The sequence below is a fragment of the Thalia democratica genome, chromosome 2 (assembly GCF_965202585.1).
Source record: "Thalia democratica chromosome 2, ktThaDemo2.hap1.1, whole genome shotgun sequence".
Taxonomy (NCBI): domain Eukaryota; kingdom Metazoa; phylum Chordata; class Thaliacea; order Salpida; family Salpidae; genus Thalia; species Thalia democratica.
Window position 1 is genome coordinate 34730228 of NC_139166.1, and position 16794 is coordinate 34747021.

The 16794-nt window shown below is 28.3% G+C and overlaps 1 protein-coding gene across 1 annotated transcript; it reads left to right on the forward strand.

Moving 5' to 3' along the window:
* The first annotated feature begins 567 nt into the window (after positions 1 to 567).
* LOC145828556 (sodium- and chloride-dependent transporter XTRP3-like) lies at positions 568 to 5797 on the forward strand. Its single transcript, XM_082936311.1, has 10 exons — positions 568 to 679; positions 1110 to 1342; positions 1580 to 1807; positions 1943 to 2053; positions 2689 to 2930; positions 3385 to 3535; positions 3892 to 4087; positions 4540 to 4699; positions 4981 to 5158; positions 5582 to 5797. The coding sequence occupies exons 1-10, from the start codon at positions 601 to 603 to the stop codon at positions 5795 to 5797; spliced, it is 1794 nt and encodes a 597-aa protein (XP_082792437.1). The 5' UTR covers positions 568 to 600.
* The last annotated feature ends 10997 nt before the right edge of the window (positions 5798 to 16794 follow it).

Genomic DNA, 16794 nt, shown 5'->3' on the forward strand with positions numbered 1-16794 from the left:
TTTTTTTTATTTGTAGCTCATTATAATTTCGATTAAGTTGGGTATGCAACTCGATGACCGAGAGGTCTTTTTGCGTATCCAGGTCCTTGGACCAAAATATGTTGAGCAATTTTTCGTTTTTGTTCAATAAACCACTCACTACAGTAAATGGTTGCCGCATCTGGCCCACCAACTAGAAAAAATTCCACTGTTTTGAAATGTATAAAATTAGTCTTAAATATATTAAACCTGGTATAAAATACACAGTAAAATACTTTAAGCATTTAATTATATTTAAAAAAATTCTAGTAGAACTCATTAAAGTTTTTTATCATATAGCAAAAAAAATAACACTTTAATTTTTAGTTTTCTTCAAGTTAGTTTATATCTACAAATATGGGAAAAGATTTAGAGTTGAAAACGTACGACAATCATAGTTACAATCACAATGAAAAGGACTCAACAAGTGTGTCATCTTCTGAAATTTACAAAGATCTCGAAAATAATCAAACGATAACCAAAAAGGTAATCGAAGACAGTGGAGTTGAGTTTGGCATTGGAAAGTACGCGGTTACAGGTACTAAATCAGATAGGCCTGCATGGGATAACCAAATACAGTTTATGTGTGCTTGCATAGCATTTGCTGTTGGCCTAGGAAATTTTTGGAGATTTCCGTATCTTGCACAAGTTTATGGAGGAGGTAATTTTTTTTCCGTTCATTTTAAGACTTTTGTCACACAAAACTTAATAAACTACAAAATTTACGACCTATTTTGAGTGCGCTAAAGAAAACGTAAATGATCTTGTAATTGTTACTAAAACTTTTATAAAACTAACTACGATTTATATTTTTTATTAATTTTAACGAAAAAGTTAGTTGTTTTAAAGTTATAGTTTTTATTTATCATTTTGGTATTTTTTATTGTACAATAAAACAGCATGTGTACTTTTCTAAATAATATTACTCGAATCTTTAAATCGAAAATAAGGAAGAAAAGTTGTTTTGAGTTTTTTTATAATATTTTTGTATTAAGCTTATTATATGTATATTTCCATTTTTTTCAATTATACAAGTAACCAAATTAAAAATACAAAACCTATTGTCTTGAATTTTGATAAACTTGTTTTAGGAGCTTTCTTAATACCATATATTCTTATGCTGATATTTGAGGGAGTCCCGCTTTTTCTAATGGAATTATCTATTGGCCAACGAATGAGAAGAGGACCAATAGGGGCGTGGACAGTAATTCATCCTTGTCTTGTTGGAATTGGAATAGCAAGTATGGTCGTTTCCTTTTTTGTGGGTCTTTACTACAATACGATCGTTGCTTGGTGTATTTGGTACATTTGCAACTCTTTTACGGTTAGTGTCATAGAAAGTAATGTACTTTTTAGTTTTCAAATTAAAAATTTTCGTGTTTCTAAATTTTAAAACTTATAAAACACTCAGTTACTTTTAGACTTTTTAAAATTATTGTAGTTTTCAAGTAACTAAAAAAATAGTTATAAGTGTTTTAAAGCTGTTTAAGCCATAGTTTTATAGACAATATTTTTTAAAATTTAAAAACTGCTTTTAATAATTTTTCGAGAATTTACCCAGAACCCTTTACCGTACGCTGAATGTCCTTTGAATGCAAACAAAACTGGTTTGGACCCAGTTTGTGAAAAAACAGGATCTACAGAGTATTTTTGGTATCGCGAAACCCTGCAAATATCTGATTCACTAGACTCAAGTGAAGGTTTAGTTTGGTGGATTGTAGTTTGTCTAGTATTCAGTTGGTTTATTTTGTGGATTGGAATGGTAAAAGGAATAGAAAGTTCTGGAAAAGTTAATACTGTTTTTACTTTGTTAAAATTATGTTTAGTATTTTGAACAGTGAACAGGCAAATATTGTGTTTTGTTGTTCATTGTGATTTAAAATGGTAATGTTTATTCGTTAAACATTTAATTAATAACTTCAAGGTCATGTACTTCACCGCAACCTTTCCTTACCTTGTGTTGTTTATCTTCCTAATTCGGGGTCTAACTCTTAGAGGTTCAACTGATGGCTTAGCTTACCTTTTTACACCTGACGTTAGTAGTCTAACTAGTACTTTAATAAATCATAGCTAAATTATGATAGCTTTAAAGAATAAGAAATCAGTTTTTTCAAAGTAAACAAAACAAATATTTAACACTTGATTGTTTTTATTTGCTCTTCTATAAAATTGCAACGTAATAAAACATACAAAAAAAAAGAAAAGTCAACAATTTTTTTTTGTTGTTTTCAAAATAAATATTTTTTAATACCAGATTTAATAAACAAGTATTTTTGTTTGAAGTTGTACAAAAGTAGTTTTATTTAGTTAATCTCTTGATATTTAAACATTTAGTAACTTTTATGTTTAAGTAACTATTTTAGAATGTAAAAGTTTAAGCTCAATATCAATTAAGTTATTAGACTTTGAAACGAATATTTTGTCTGGTACAAAAAACTAAATTAATTATAATTTAATTACAATTAATTTTTTGGGACAACTACAATTAATATTTAACATATATAACATTTTACAATGAAAAAAATTTTTACCAAAAGAGTTGTTTTTAAAGGTAAAAGTTATCCTTTTTCACACCAGTACAAAAATATATTAAAAACTTATACACCAAAAGTAATGGTAAAAACAGAATATAAATTAAAATTCTGCTTTTAATGTGTATTTTGTTTAAAGTTAGCAACACTCGCTAATCCGAATGTTTGGCTTGATGCTGCAACTCAAATATTTTATTCACTTGGACTTGGTTTCGGCGGAGTGATTGCGTTTGCTAGCTACAACCCAAAGAAACAAGATTGCCAGAGAGACGCACTGATCATAGCATTGACAAACTCTTTTACTTCTGTACTTGCCTCTTTAGTTGTTTTTTCCGTTCTCGGTTACAAAGCGACTGTGCAATACGAAAATTGTGCCTATGCGTAAGTTTAAGTTTTATACAATAATTTAGTTATCAATTTATCACAGAAAAATGTGTATAGTATATGAATAAATGCGTTTTTTTTAACTAACCAAACAAGTATTTCAAATACAAAAATGTTATTTTGTTAAACTTTTTTTTTTTAATTTATATTATTTTGCATTGAACTAAAGTTTCTGTTTATTTTGAAAAAAAAAAACCTTTAGTGCTTAAAAAAACTTATTAACTACTCTGATAAAAATCGTAAATATGAAAAAGAAAACTAAGCGTTATTTTATAAATTAAGTTCTACAATTATAATCAATAGGGTACTCTTAAAAAAAGATAATTAGAAAAAAACAAACTCATTGAAATTTTTAGGATACCAAATCATCAACATGTATTTTTAGTTAGATGTCAAATTTGAATGTAAAGTTAAAAATTTTAATGAAAGTTTATTGTAAAATTTTTATCAGAAACATTGATTTTATGAACGATCAATTAGACTCTCCAGAAGGTATCATAACGTTAGAAAACTATGAAGAAAAAGTTGCTCAATTTAAAGATGAACACCCCTCATTGATTTCTGTAATCAGTAATTGCAGTGTTGAAGATAATCTTGATGAGGTATTTTTGTTTGTCTAAAACTTATTGATCTATATTCTATAGTAAAAAAATCTTTCAGTTTAGTACTTTCTTTGAAAGTTTTTGTATTAAGTTAAGCTATACAACTCTTTTTAAAGACTAAAGTTATTATCAAGAAAAATAAATTGCTTTCGTTAATTTAATAGTTTTTCGTCTGCCTTAACTACCTATTTCGTATTTTTTAAAAAGAACATCTAAACTATACATTCTCTGTTACAAACTTTGTTTCTTGCAAAAATTGTATAAGCAAAAGAAAATCAATTTTTAAGCACTTTAGGATATTTTAACATAAACTTTTGCCATTTTAAGTTGGTTGTTGAATTACTGTTAAATTTCAGAAATCGCAAGGAACAGGTCTTGCATTTGTTGTTTTTACTGAAGCCATTATTAGCATGCCTGGTAGCCCTGTTTGGTCAGTACTGTTTTTCTTGATGCTCTTGTCGTTAGGACTTGGTTCTATGTTCGGTACTGTTGAAGGTGTGCTCACCCCTTTGTTTGATCTCGGATTGAAAGTACCTCGTGCTGCTGTAACAGGTTAGAAAAATATTTTTTACATGCTCCAAGTTTTTTTTTATACATGAGATATAAAAACTCAAATTATTACAATTTAGAATTATTAAATTCTAAAACTGTTCATAATAAACTAAGGTCTTACTTTGCTTATGTTTTTTAGTAGAAATAAGCAATATTAGTTTTTTAGATTGTTTAAAAAAAACCATATAGTGTTTATTGTTGTTTTTTAATAGTCCTTTTTAGTAAATATAACTGAGCAAACTAGTTTTGTTTGGTTTTTGCTATTATTTCATATCTTACTATTTACAAAGTATTGATTAATTAAAATATTCCATAAAATTTTATGTTTAGACAGCTTTAAATTTAGTTTTTGCATAGATAATTTCATAATTACTTTTAAGGCTTGTAATATATAACTGTTTTTCTGTAAAACATTTGTAAATTCAAGTTTCAACTTGTAGTATTTATTTCAGGATTGGTTTGTCTTATATCGTGCGTTATCGGTCTGATATTTTGTCAGAATTCAGGAAATTACTGGTTAGAAATTTTCGATGGGTATGCGGGATCAATCCCTCTGCTTATAATTGCATTTTGTGAAATTGTTACTGTTTCATGGATATACGGAACTAAAAAGTAATGTTACAGAGTCTTTTTTTTTTAATTACTTTTTTTCAGCTTTAAAAAAAATTCAAATTTGCTTTTAAAGTGGTTGTAAATACTTTATGACATAGCAATTAAGTTAAATCTTTTAACTTTTTATTTACAAAAAAAGCATAATAATTGAATCGAATAATCTTTTTTATACAAAAAGTAATTCTTTGTTTAAATTATAAATTAAATGAAATTCTTACGAGCGCAAATAGTTAAAGACAACTATTTAAAATTCCTACTTTAATTTAATGTAAATTTTACAGTTTTGATGAAGATGCCAGTTGGATGTACGGTGGACCAAAGTCGATAGCAGGCTGGATTCTTCATTGGTATTTCAGATTGTGCTGGACTTTTATCTCTCCTGTAATAATTTTAACCGTTTTCATTGCATACCTTTACTCAACTGCAACAACTCCTATAACTTACACCGCCTGGGTTGAAGTGCGTAAAAATTTATTTTTCAAATATATGAAGCTAACAACAAACAACATTTTCATTAACTACTACGGGGGTTTTCTACTTTACTTTCATTCCGTATTCAAGCCGAATTGTCGTAAAAGTATCCATTAAAGTTATCCATTGCTTAAATATAATGTGCACAGGCAATATAAACTATAAATTAACATTATTGTCTGTATATATATTTGAAAAACATTTACTTATATTTTCACTCATGTACTGTACATCAAGGTAATTTGGTACTAAGTCTTTGCTCTGAAATTTTATCAGATATTTATCCAGTTACTTACTCGTTAAAAGTTTAAAGTTTAGTCTTTAAAAGTTTAAAACTATAAATTTCAATACTTTACAAGTAAATAAACAACAATTTCAGATTAGTTTTTAACATTTAATTTTCACTACCAGGGCGTTACAATAGATGGGCAAGAATACCCATGGTATGGAACAATGGTAATAATTTTATTAATAGTTATTCCCCTTGCATTCATACCAATAATGGCAATTTACTATTACATCAAAAAACCTAAAAACAAAGGAATATTTGGTGAAAGAGAATGGAAAATTAGCAACATTGCATTCTGGAAAAACAAGTATGACAAATATGGAAATTTGAAAAGATAAGAACCAGTTTATTAAACATTTTTACAAACTAAAAATTTTTAAATTTATATTTTTATTTTTTTTTAATTTACAAATAACTTAAACATACCAACACATTTGATAATGATGATTTTTTATGTACGTAGCTTTATCAAGTAATTATAGAAAACTTTTACTTTATAAAATATACTTCCTTATTGTTTACTAATTGATTTACTTTTGAAATATTTATATGCATTAAAAACTTAATTGTTAAATGCAACACCAAATTTTATACATTTTTATAAATACTTTATAAGTTGTTTAAGTGAAATATAGTAATTAACATTATTAAAAAGATTGTTTTTTAGAAAAAAATACACAATAAACATGATTATAAATAATTAGATATTTTAGGTTTGTTTAGTTTTTCGACATTTTAAAAGTTTTTTTTTAATTTTGTGTACCAATTTATGATATATTTTTCTTTATTTCGTGAAAAAATTTATAATGTGTTATAAGTACAGTCAAAATAAACAATGAAAAAGGCAAGGAGTATTTTATTTTTCTATTACAAATATATCAATCTTCCTATTAGGTACTCATAATGAGTAGTTTTGACGAAGAACAAAAGTTCGTACTCAACAAAAAGATTCCTGTTTTATTAAAAGTATTCCATAGAGATATTTTCTTAATTATTCTAACACTTAACTAACTTAAATTATGTAAACTATCTTAAATACTTCAGTTTCTAAAAAGTTTTGGTATAAATTTTAATTTAAGTCTATGATTTTTTTTATTTTTCTAATTCACTTGTTATGGTTTTAAAATTTAAAAAATATAGTTATTGTTTGTAGTTTAACTGCTTTGAATATTAGAACAATAAATAAAAGATAACTTTAGCAAGGCATCCGCAGCTTGGGAAGTTTGTAAAAATTAAGTAAAACACAAAAATTTTGTTTGTCTACATTGCAGTAATAAGTTAAAGTTTACGGTAAAGTATATGAGTGCTACGCACGTTTAACAGTGGACCTACTACAGATTTTTTTTTTACTTTTCTTTTAAAAATGATGACCAGGCAGCCAAGATTCAAACCTAACTAAATTATTCTACAAACAACAGAATGTATGCCAGTTTAAGCTTCATGGTAAAGTGTTTGTAGAAGTTTTCATTAACTGAAAAGTTTTAATTAAACTTACTTTTAACTAGTTGATAATCGGTTCCTCCTGTCAGCTTGGTGAGCGGTTTGAAAATATTGTAGCTAAAATTTACTGTCACTGTTACCCCAAACCCCTACCCCTGGTTGGTAAGCGGTTTCTTCTGCTGGCTTGGTGAGCGACGGTTTACGATTGCAGCAATGACTTAAACAAGTTATGGCCTTAATAGCAGACAGCAAACTGCGGCCTGCGGGCCAAATGCAGGTTGAAAAACAAAAATATGCGGCCTGCTAAACACCTTTAGCTAAAAACATACTTATCAAAACAATTTTTTTAAAGTTTTCAAGGTAAAATCTTACATAAGGCTCTTAATCTAATATCATTCCTTACTTTATATTGTTGCTTCTTTTATGATATTTTTGATTGAAAAGAACAGTTATAAATTGATAAGTACAATCGCTTTTAAATTAATTTGGGCCCGTGGAAAGCTTTTATCTATACAGCGCTGCCAGCGAACAACCTTTTATAGAAAATTTAGTCCTCTACTTATACCAGGCTGCAAACTCCTGATGTATGGATAAAAAATCATAGAAAAAAAAATATTGCTTGCACTTGTAACTAAGCATTCTATGTACCTAGTAAGTTTTATATGACGTTTAATCAAAATTAATATCCAAAACATATTTTGAAACTAAAAACATAAAAACAAACGATGATTTGTGTTTTTATACTTTCATTGCATTACAATCTATTCTATTGATTTTATCAAGTAATCAAAAGTCTTTGGATTTTCTGGATCAAATCATGAAACGAATGGACCAGACAGTTGGGGCGATCGGCGCAGGTAAAAAAAGTTCCTAAAGTGGAAGAAGAACTTTCTCAGTAGGAACCTGCAGATCGCAAAAAGCTGATTCTGAGGTTCAGCCAAAACAACTTTGAAGACCCATTTGTTGATAGCGCGAACGAGGAGGAGCTCTTAAAAGAGAGTAAGAAAAGGTGCGAGTGGAAGGTTACTCTCCCTTCAGCTCTTTAAAATTATGAAGCCACGGAAAGCATCCAAGAAGTAAAAGTCAAGTCTGATGAGATCATGATTACTCTGGACGAAGTTATAAAGCCGTGGTCGAAGGCGAGCACGAAGAAGATGCGAATGTTGAAAGAAAAAGAGCAGGCGGAAGACAAAAACACTAACAGAAGCAAAGCTTATAACATTTCGAAAGCTTTTACTGTAGCGAAAAGGCATCTGGGTTCAAAACACTTTCAGTAGGCATTCAGCCAACAAAGTTTCAAGCAAGAAGACCGGGAAAGCGCTTACAAAAAATACATTTATCATAGAACAGCACAATCTGTACAAGCAGATGATGAAATATACGAGCGACCAAAAACCAAGCGAGCCCAATTTCACTTAACGGGCAAAAAATAGGCCTAGCTGTTTTAACCCACAAAAACAAAAATGTAAATGGTTAGAAAAAAGAGCTGATGAGAAGCGTACCGTTGAAAACAAGTTCAGTTCACAAGCAAATACCAAACAAGCTTCTACAAAACTGATCGTTACAAAATACGAAAAGAGCTTAAAATGTTTTTGCACAACACTAAAGCAAATTTGGTCAAAGACCAGAAACTCTCTACCAAATTGGGCGGAATTATTCCTCTGACCAATTATTGCAGACGAAAATTTAAATCTTAGATCTGGTTTAGAAATTCAAAGTCAGTTAAAGCAATATTTTTTTTAATAGTCGTTAAAGTACAATACCTCTCGCGAATCTATGCACATTGTGTCCACATCAAAACTGCGTAACTAATTGAGAGTACGTAACTAAACGAGAAGTAGAAAATATACCTACTATATTAAATAGGTGCACGGCAATTCAAATTCGGACAGTTCAAATTTCGACAATTCAAATTCTAAAACAAAAATTAAAAGGCCACAACTTAAAAAGTAGTATATATTTGAAAAAGATAAAAAATATGTATGTAGGTCTTATTATTATCTACAACCCATTTTTTTCTTTTTGTGAAAAACTTTTTTTTTCGATATGGCTTAAATAAGTTTCAAAGTATACTTATTTTTATAAATTATTTTATATCTTAAGACATATTAATATTTTACAAAAAGAAAAAAATTACTTGTAGGTATTAATAAGACCAACATGAACATATATACTTTTATTTTTTCAAATGTATGATACTTTTAAGTTGTCTTCACACCAAACTTTTCGAGCGCTTTTTTTGATGTTCATTAAACTGTTATATAACTATTGTTATTAAAAAAAGTCAAACTACTTTTTGTTATTTTTGAGAATTCTAAATTGCTAAACTAAACAAGAGTGCGTAAACAAACAAGTGAGTAGATTCGCGAGAGGTGACTGTAAACGACTAAGTTTTTATGTTATTTGATTTTTTTATTAGATTCAAGTTTAAATATCTAACATAGCACAGTCAATTGTTTTTTGTAGTATTTTTTCTTTGAAATTATTTAACGCATTCGAACCTAAGTTTTTTTTTGCTCAAAAAAATAGCTCTTAATAACTTAGGTATGTTTAATGGTAAGCAGTTGTTCTTAATTGTTTTAAGTTGATACGTTTTTAGAACATATAAATTATTGTAATTTCGTTTGGTTTGTCAATTTTGTTTGATAAAATAAAATATATTCTTTTGTTCAACAGTTTAAATTGTCAGCGCCCTAAGTTGTATGGACTTCCTAAAACACACAAAAAAGAAATTCCACTTAGACCCATCTTATCTATGACTAAATCACCAAAATCAAACTTATCCACCTTTTTAATTTCCGTTTTAGAACCAGTATTAAAAAAATTTACAAATTACACAGTACCTGATTCTTTTAGTTTTGTTGATAAAATTAAATTAAAAGTTTAAATCTTTCCCAACCAAACAACTTTATGGTCTCGTTTGACATTAAAATTTGTTTACAAACGTTCCACTTGATGAAGTGTTAAATATTTTATTATATCAGCTCTACAATTCTGACTTACTTCCGCCTCCTTTCCCAAGATCTGTTTGCAATGATATGTTATGTATGGCCACGAAGAACATACAATTTAGTTTTAATAATCTCATATTTCGTCAAATTGACGGCGTAGCGATGGGAAGCCATTTAGGCCCTATTCTTGCTAACATTTGTGTCGGTTACTATGAAAATAGTCTTCTTTCATTAGATAACAGTAAGCCACTTGCGTATTATAGGTATGTCGATGATGTTTTTGCTATTTTCTCTTAAAAAAACAATGTCAATATTTTTTTTACTTTATTAAATAAGATGTATAAATGCATAGTTTTTACCGTCGAAGAAGAAGTTTTGGGTAAAATTCACTTTTTAGACATTAACATTACTAAAAACAGCAACAATACATTTTCTACTTCTGTGTACAGAAAAGAAATTTTTAGTCCACACTACATTTCCTGGAATTAGTTTTTCCCCACCAAACAAAAATTGAAGATCATACAATGCATAACCAAAAGAGCTATCAAAATTTGCACGGCCGACTGTTTGGATTTAGAACTTGACAACATTTACAAAATTTTTCACTCATTAGGTTACCCCGAAACAGTCACCAAGAAGACAATTAAGGCAACTCAGTCCAAAATGAACAGCTTACCCTCTTTCGGCCCACATCCTTGCCTAGTCTACCTCCGCCTTCCTTATATAGGTGAAAACTCAATAAGACTGGCTAAGCAAGCTTCATTAGCTGTAAAATCCACCTTTAGTAGCGTTTCGCTACGTGTTGTGTACAACACCAACCGCCCGCTTAACAAAATTGTGAAAGATGCCACACCTATCCATGATTTAAGTAATGTAGTATACATATTTAAATGTCATTGCGGAAATGACTACGTAGGTCGAACATCTAAACGTTTCCACGTCAGGCGAGAACAGCATGTCACGAAAAAGCTAAATTTATGTTTAATGACGACGTTAAGCCAAAAGGTGAACAGTCATCTATCCAAGAGCACCTCCTCAACAACCCTGTTTGTGCTGAGAACTACCTGGATACTAGAATCAAAATTCTATCTAGAGCGAGAAACACTTACCATCTTTCAGTTCTAGAATCTTTGTTTATTAGAACTCGTTAGCCGAAAATTTGCAAATAAAGAGAATTTTACTTTATAAATAGCGTGTTTTAGTATTATTGTTGTCGTTATTGTCGTATTTTTGTAATATACTTTTTATTTAATTTTGTTTCAGGTAAAATTTCTACTATCTTAAATGTATTAGTTTTACAGTTTTGTTTTACAAACAACTTCAAATCAGCTAAGTATAGTTAAACTCTAATTTAAACATTTTATACAGACTTATATGCTTTATGACGTAACAATATTTAGCTAGGTATTTCAAAACCACTGTTTATAACTAAATTTACACTATATTATTATCAGTTTTTAGCAAGTTTATTCTATTGAAGAGCTAAACGAAACTAATTAATAAACCTTTTTTAAATGAGTGACTAATGTTTTAACTTTTTTAGTTAAAACTATTACCAAAACCAAACTATTCAAAAAGTTTAATTGGTTTAGAAAACAGTTTGTATGCTATAAGTGTAAAAAGGTACATCAGGGCAGATTGAAAACTTAATATTTTTTTAGCCAATCAAAAGAAAAACTGCTTTTATCTTTTCAGACTAACTTCTTTTTCTTAAGTAAACTTGTTTAAGGTTTGTTAACTATCACTAAAGTGTTAAAAAACCAAAACAACTTAAAATTTTAGTTGTAGCTCAAACAACTCTATCAAATAACTAAATTAGTTTAATATGGTTTTGAAAATGAAAATATTTTAATTCAATCTGCTTGTTAAGTACTAGCTTTTTTATAGTTTATTTAAAATAAAAATAGTTATTATTTATGCAAATATATTAAAATAATGAACTTGCTTTTTAGATGTACAAGTTAAACGAGAACATAATAAATTTTTAACATCGGTGTATAGAAAGAAAACCTTTACAGGCTGGTATTTAAATTTTAAATCAAAATTGTAGTTTAAAGAAAAAGATGAATCTGTTCAGAATACTGTGTCACCGTGCACATAAAGTTTGTTCACCAAAGTTGTTACTAGGCGAAATCAATCAGATCAAGTAACTATCAAAAAAAATGGATACCCTAAACAGTTAGTTAACAAAACAAATAGTTTACATTTGAAAAAATTAGATAAAAGAAGGACATTAAGACCTGAAAAATGTGTAGTTACTTTAGAATTCCCATTCATTTATAAAAGTTTAGAAATGTTAGAAAAGAAACTTGAATAAAACAATTGATAAGAAAAACTTATTATAAAGCAAACCCAAGGACTGTGTTCAAGTCAAAACCACTATTAACACCGGCTGGTAAAGATCCAATGTTCGCCTTGAATAAAAGTATGGTAATTTACCACTTCAGCTTCTGTTGTAAAGCAAGCTATATCAGATTGACAAAAAGACAACTTATAAAAACAATTAAAGAGCATGTCCCAAAATGTGTAGGTAGAGAATATTTTTGATATTCAAAAAAGATGGATGATATAAAATACAATTTAAAGTTCTAAATGCTTCAAAACGTTCGTCTATTGCAGAACATATAATTAATAACTCAACGTGTGCAAACAGTTATAATCTAAATATAACCAAAATAATAAATAGTTGAAAAATGTAGCAATGTTTTTGATTTGATTAAACTAGAAGTTAATTGTATTTAATTAAAGAAACCTGTTTTATGTAAGCAAAAATATTTTTACTATACTTTTTCTTTATTTTCGTAATACTTTATAAAGCGTATTATTGTCATTATAGTAGTGTATAGTATTTCTTTAGGTTAGTTATAATGTAAGAAAGTTTAAATGATTTCAATTGTTACTAATTACTTTTTTCTTTTTTTACTCTCTTGGTTACTTTATGATTACTTTGCAACTAAACAAGTTTGTAAAATTTTGTCTCATGTCCACTTTTTACTCTAGTGATTAGAATTGCTTGAAATATATTTAGTTTACTGAATTTTGAGTCTTCTGTATCTTATTATATAATTAATGGTCAGTAACATTTCAGTATTTAATTATTTTACTCAAAACTTAAATAAAATACTTTATAAGTCTTCATGGCATTAAATAAAAAGTTTCAAATTGCCCGACAAGCGATAAAAATTAAATAAAACTATAAAACACTACTGCTTAACAAGCAGATTGAAATAATTCACTTTCAGAATTATAAATAAATATTTTAGTTATTTAATAGAACTATTTGTGCTATAACTAAACTTTAAGTTTTCTTGGTTTTTTAACACTTGAGTGATAGTAAACAAACCTTAAAAATAAAAACAAAACGAAGTTAGCCTGAAAAAATAAAAGCATTTTTGTTTTGACTGCCTAAAAAAAATACCGAGTTTTCAATCTACCCTGATGTACCTTCTTACACTTATAGCATAAAAACTGATTATCAAAAACAAATTAAACTCATGAACAAAGTATAAGTTTTGTTTAACAAAATAACATTGATAAAATAAAATTTACTTATTATAAAAACATATCAACTCAAAAAACAATAAGCAACAACTGCTTACCTTTATACATACCTAAGTTTTTAAGTGCTATTTTTTGAACAAAAAAAAAACTAAGATTAAGTGTAAAATAATGAATATCAAAGAACAAATACTACAAAAAACAATCACTTTGCCAAATAAGATATTTATACTTAAATCTAATAAAAGATTTAAATTTAAATTATATAAAACTATGTTGTTTACTTTAACGACTATTAAAAAATAGACTTGCTTTAACTGACTTTCAATTTCTGAACCAGGTCTATGTATGTATATATATAAATAAAATAAGGTTGTTATTTAAACTTGAACACCTTCTACTGAGCCCACTTGAAGGGCTTTTAAATAATTTATTAGAAAAATAAGGTTTCAAAAATACTGGTACACTTGTTTCATAAGACTAGATGCCTTAATCTTCAGCCAGCTAAATTTAAAATAAAAAACACTTTGCTAAACATAGAAGCAAAAGTTATACAAAAAAACAAAAAATAATATTACGTAATATTGTGCATTACAAGAGTTCAGTACAAAAATCCATCTACCATCTAACTAATAAATTTTAAAGTATTTAATAGTCACATAACTGTAGTTTTTGTTAATTTTGGTTGTTTGAAAGTTAAATGGTAGATGGATTTTTGTTGACCAAATTTGCTTTAGTGTTGTGCAAAAACATGTTAAGCTCTTTTCGTATTTTGTAACGATCAGTTTTGTAGAAGCTTGTTTGGCATTTGCCTGTGAACTGAAATTGTTTTGAACGGTACGCTTTTTATCAGCTCTTTTTTCTAACCATTTACATTTTTTTTGTTGGTTAAAACAGCTAGGCCTCTCTTTTTCCCGTTTAGTGAAATTGGGCTCGCTTAGGTTTTGGTCGCTCGTATATTTCATCATCTGCTTGTTCAGATTGTGCTGTTCTATGATAAATGTATTTTTTTGTAAGCGCTTTCCCGGTCTTCTTGCTTGAAACTTTGTTGGCTGAATGCCTACTGAAAGTGTTTTGAACCCAGATGCCTTTTCGCTATAGTAAAAGCTTTCGAAATGTTATAAGCTTTGCTTCTGTTAGTGTTTTTGTTTTCCGCCTGCTCTTTTTCTTTCAACATTCGCATCTTCTTCGTGCTCGCCTTCGACCACGGCTTTATAACTTCGTCCAGAGTAATCATGATCTCATCAGACTTGACTTTTACTTCTTGGATGCTTTCCGTGGCTTCATCATTTTAAAGAGCTGAAGGGAGAGTAACCTTCCACTCGCACCTTTTCTTACTCTCTTTTAAGAGCTCCTCCTCGTTCGCGCTATCAACAAATGGGTCTTCAAAGTTGTTTTGGCTGAACCTCAGAATCAGCTTTTTGCGATCTGCAGGTTCCTACTGAGAAAGTTCTTCTTCCACTTTAGGAACTTTTTTACCTGCGCCGATCACCCCAACTGTCTGGTCCATTCGTTTCATGATTTGATCCAGAAAATCCAAAGACTTTTGACTACTTGATAAAATCAATAGAATAGATTGTAATGCAATGAAAGTATAAAAACACAAATCATCGTTTGTTTTTATGTTTTTAGTTTCAAAATATGTTTTGGATATTAATTTTGATTAAACGTCATATAAAACTTACTAGGTACATAGAATGCTTAGTTACAAGTGCAAGCAATATTTTTTTTTTCTATGATTTTTTATCCATACATCAGGAGTTTGCAGCCTGGTATAAGTAGAGGACTAAATTTTCTATAAAAGGTTGTTCGCTGGCAGCGCTGTATAGATAAAAGCTTTCCACGGGCCCAAATTAATTTAAAAGCGATTGTACTTATCAATTTATAACTGTTCTTTTCAATCAAAAATATCATAAAAGAAGCAACAATATAAAGTAAGGAATGATATTAGATTAAGAGCCTTATGTAAGATTTTACCTTGAAAACTTTAAAAAAATTGTTTTGATAAGTATGTTTTTAGCTAAAGGTGTTTAGCAGGCCGCATATTTTTGTTTTTCAACCTGCATTTGGCCCGCAGGCCGCAGTTTGCTGTCTGCTATTAAGGCCATAACTTGTTTAAGTCATTGCTGCAATCGTAAACCGTCGCTCACCAAGCCAGCAGAAGAAACCGCTTACCAACCAGGGGTAGGGGTTTGGGGTAACAGTGACAGTAAATTTTAGCTACAATATTTTCAAACCGCTCACCAAGCTGACAGGAGGAACCGATTATCAACTAGTTAAAAGTAAGTTTAATTAAAACTTTTCAGTTAATGAAAACTTCTACAAACACTTTACCATGAAGCTTAAACTGGCATACCTTCTGTTGTTTGTAGAATATTTTAGTTAGGTTTGAATCTTGGCTGCCTGGTCATCAATAAGGAAAATAATTGGATTTAAAGTTGGGAGTTTTTTGTTTTATTTTAAAAAATGCCATTTGAGCTAAATTAACGCTCGTTGAATGATGTTATAAATTGTACTCTACTACATTCACCTTTGACATTTTACCATTTTTTGGAATATAATTTAAAACTTTAAAAAGGTAATTTAACAAACCAGTGTTATGCTTTATATTTTTGTATTAATAAAAACAAAAGTAATAAATTTTGTAATTACGATAATACACAAAATTATTTTGGTTATTTGATTCATTTGCAATAGTCTAGTTTAATTTTTTATTAATTAAATCATAATAAATATTAAAAATGAATAATGCTAAGAATTATAATCAGCTTTTTTTTTCTTTAGATATTTATTTTTCTTTTTACTACTATCATTGTGTATTAATACTAGTAGTATAATACTTTTACTGATCATATACCGTTTTTTATAATTAAACTTAATAAAGTTTAAAAAACAAAAATTTAAACCTCCTATAGTTAAATCTATTTAATCTGTTCATCTAGTGTAATCAAAACAAAACTGTTTTGAAAACCAGAAATCATGTTTTGGAAATATCATTAGGTATAAGTTGGATTTGAAAAAAAATATCGAAACTAAAATAAAGCTATTTGGAATAAATGTATAATAAAGTTTAAATAATTTAAGCACTTTAAAACAAACATTACTACCGTACAGGGTTGCCCGATGTCCAGGTATGCAGCATAATCAGGCTAGTTTAAATATTAGTCAAAATATCAAACTGAATTTTTGTTTTATATCTCTCTTCTTTCTTAAAAATTTTTTTTTTGGATTTTTGTTGTAATGGAACGGTTATTCCCCTAATAATTTCTGAGTCCGCAAAATAAAATAAAAAAATTCATAATTTTTTTATTTTTTTTTTAAATTTAAAAGTAAAAACTCATAATTTTTTATTTTTAGTTATTAAAAATTTACTTTTTGATAAATTTTTAATATGTTTGAGTAAAGTTAGTTAGGGATAAGTGTATAAATTAAATAAATATTTAATT

Coding starts and splice junctions, on each gene's coding strand:
- LOC145828556 (XM_082936311.1), top strand. CDS start 601: ATGTGTGCTTGCATAGCATTTGCTGTTGGCCTAGGAAATTTTTGGAGA. Junction 1,808..1,942: donor GAATAGAAAGTTCTGGAAAA/GTTAATACTGTT, acceptor AATAACTTCAAG/GTCATGTACTTCACCGCAAC. Junction 2,054..2,688: donor CTTACCTTTTTACACCTGAC/GTTAGTAGTCTA, acceptor TTTTGTTTAAAG/TTAGCAACACTCGCTAATCC.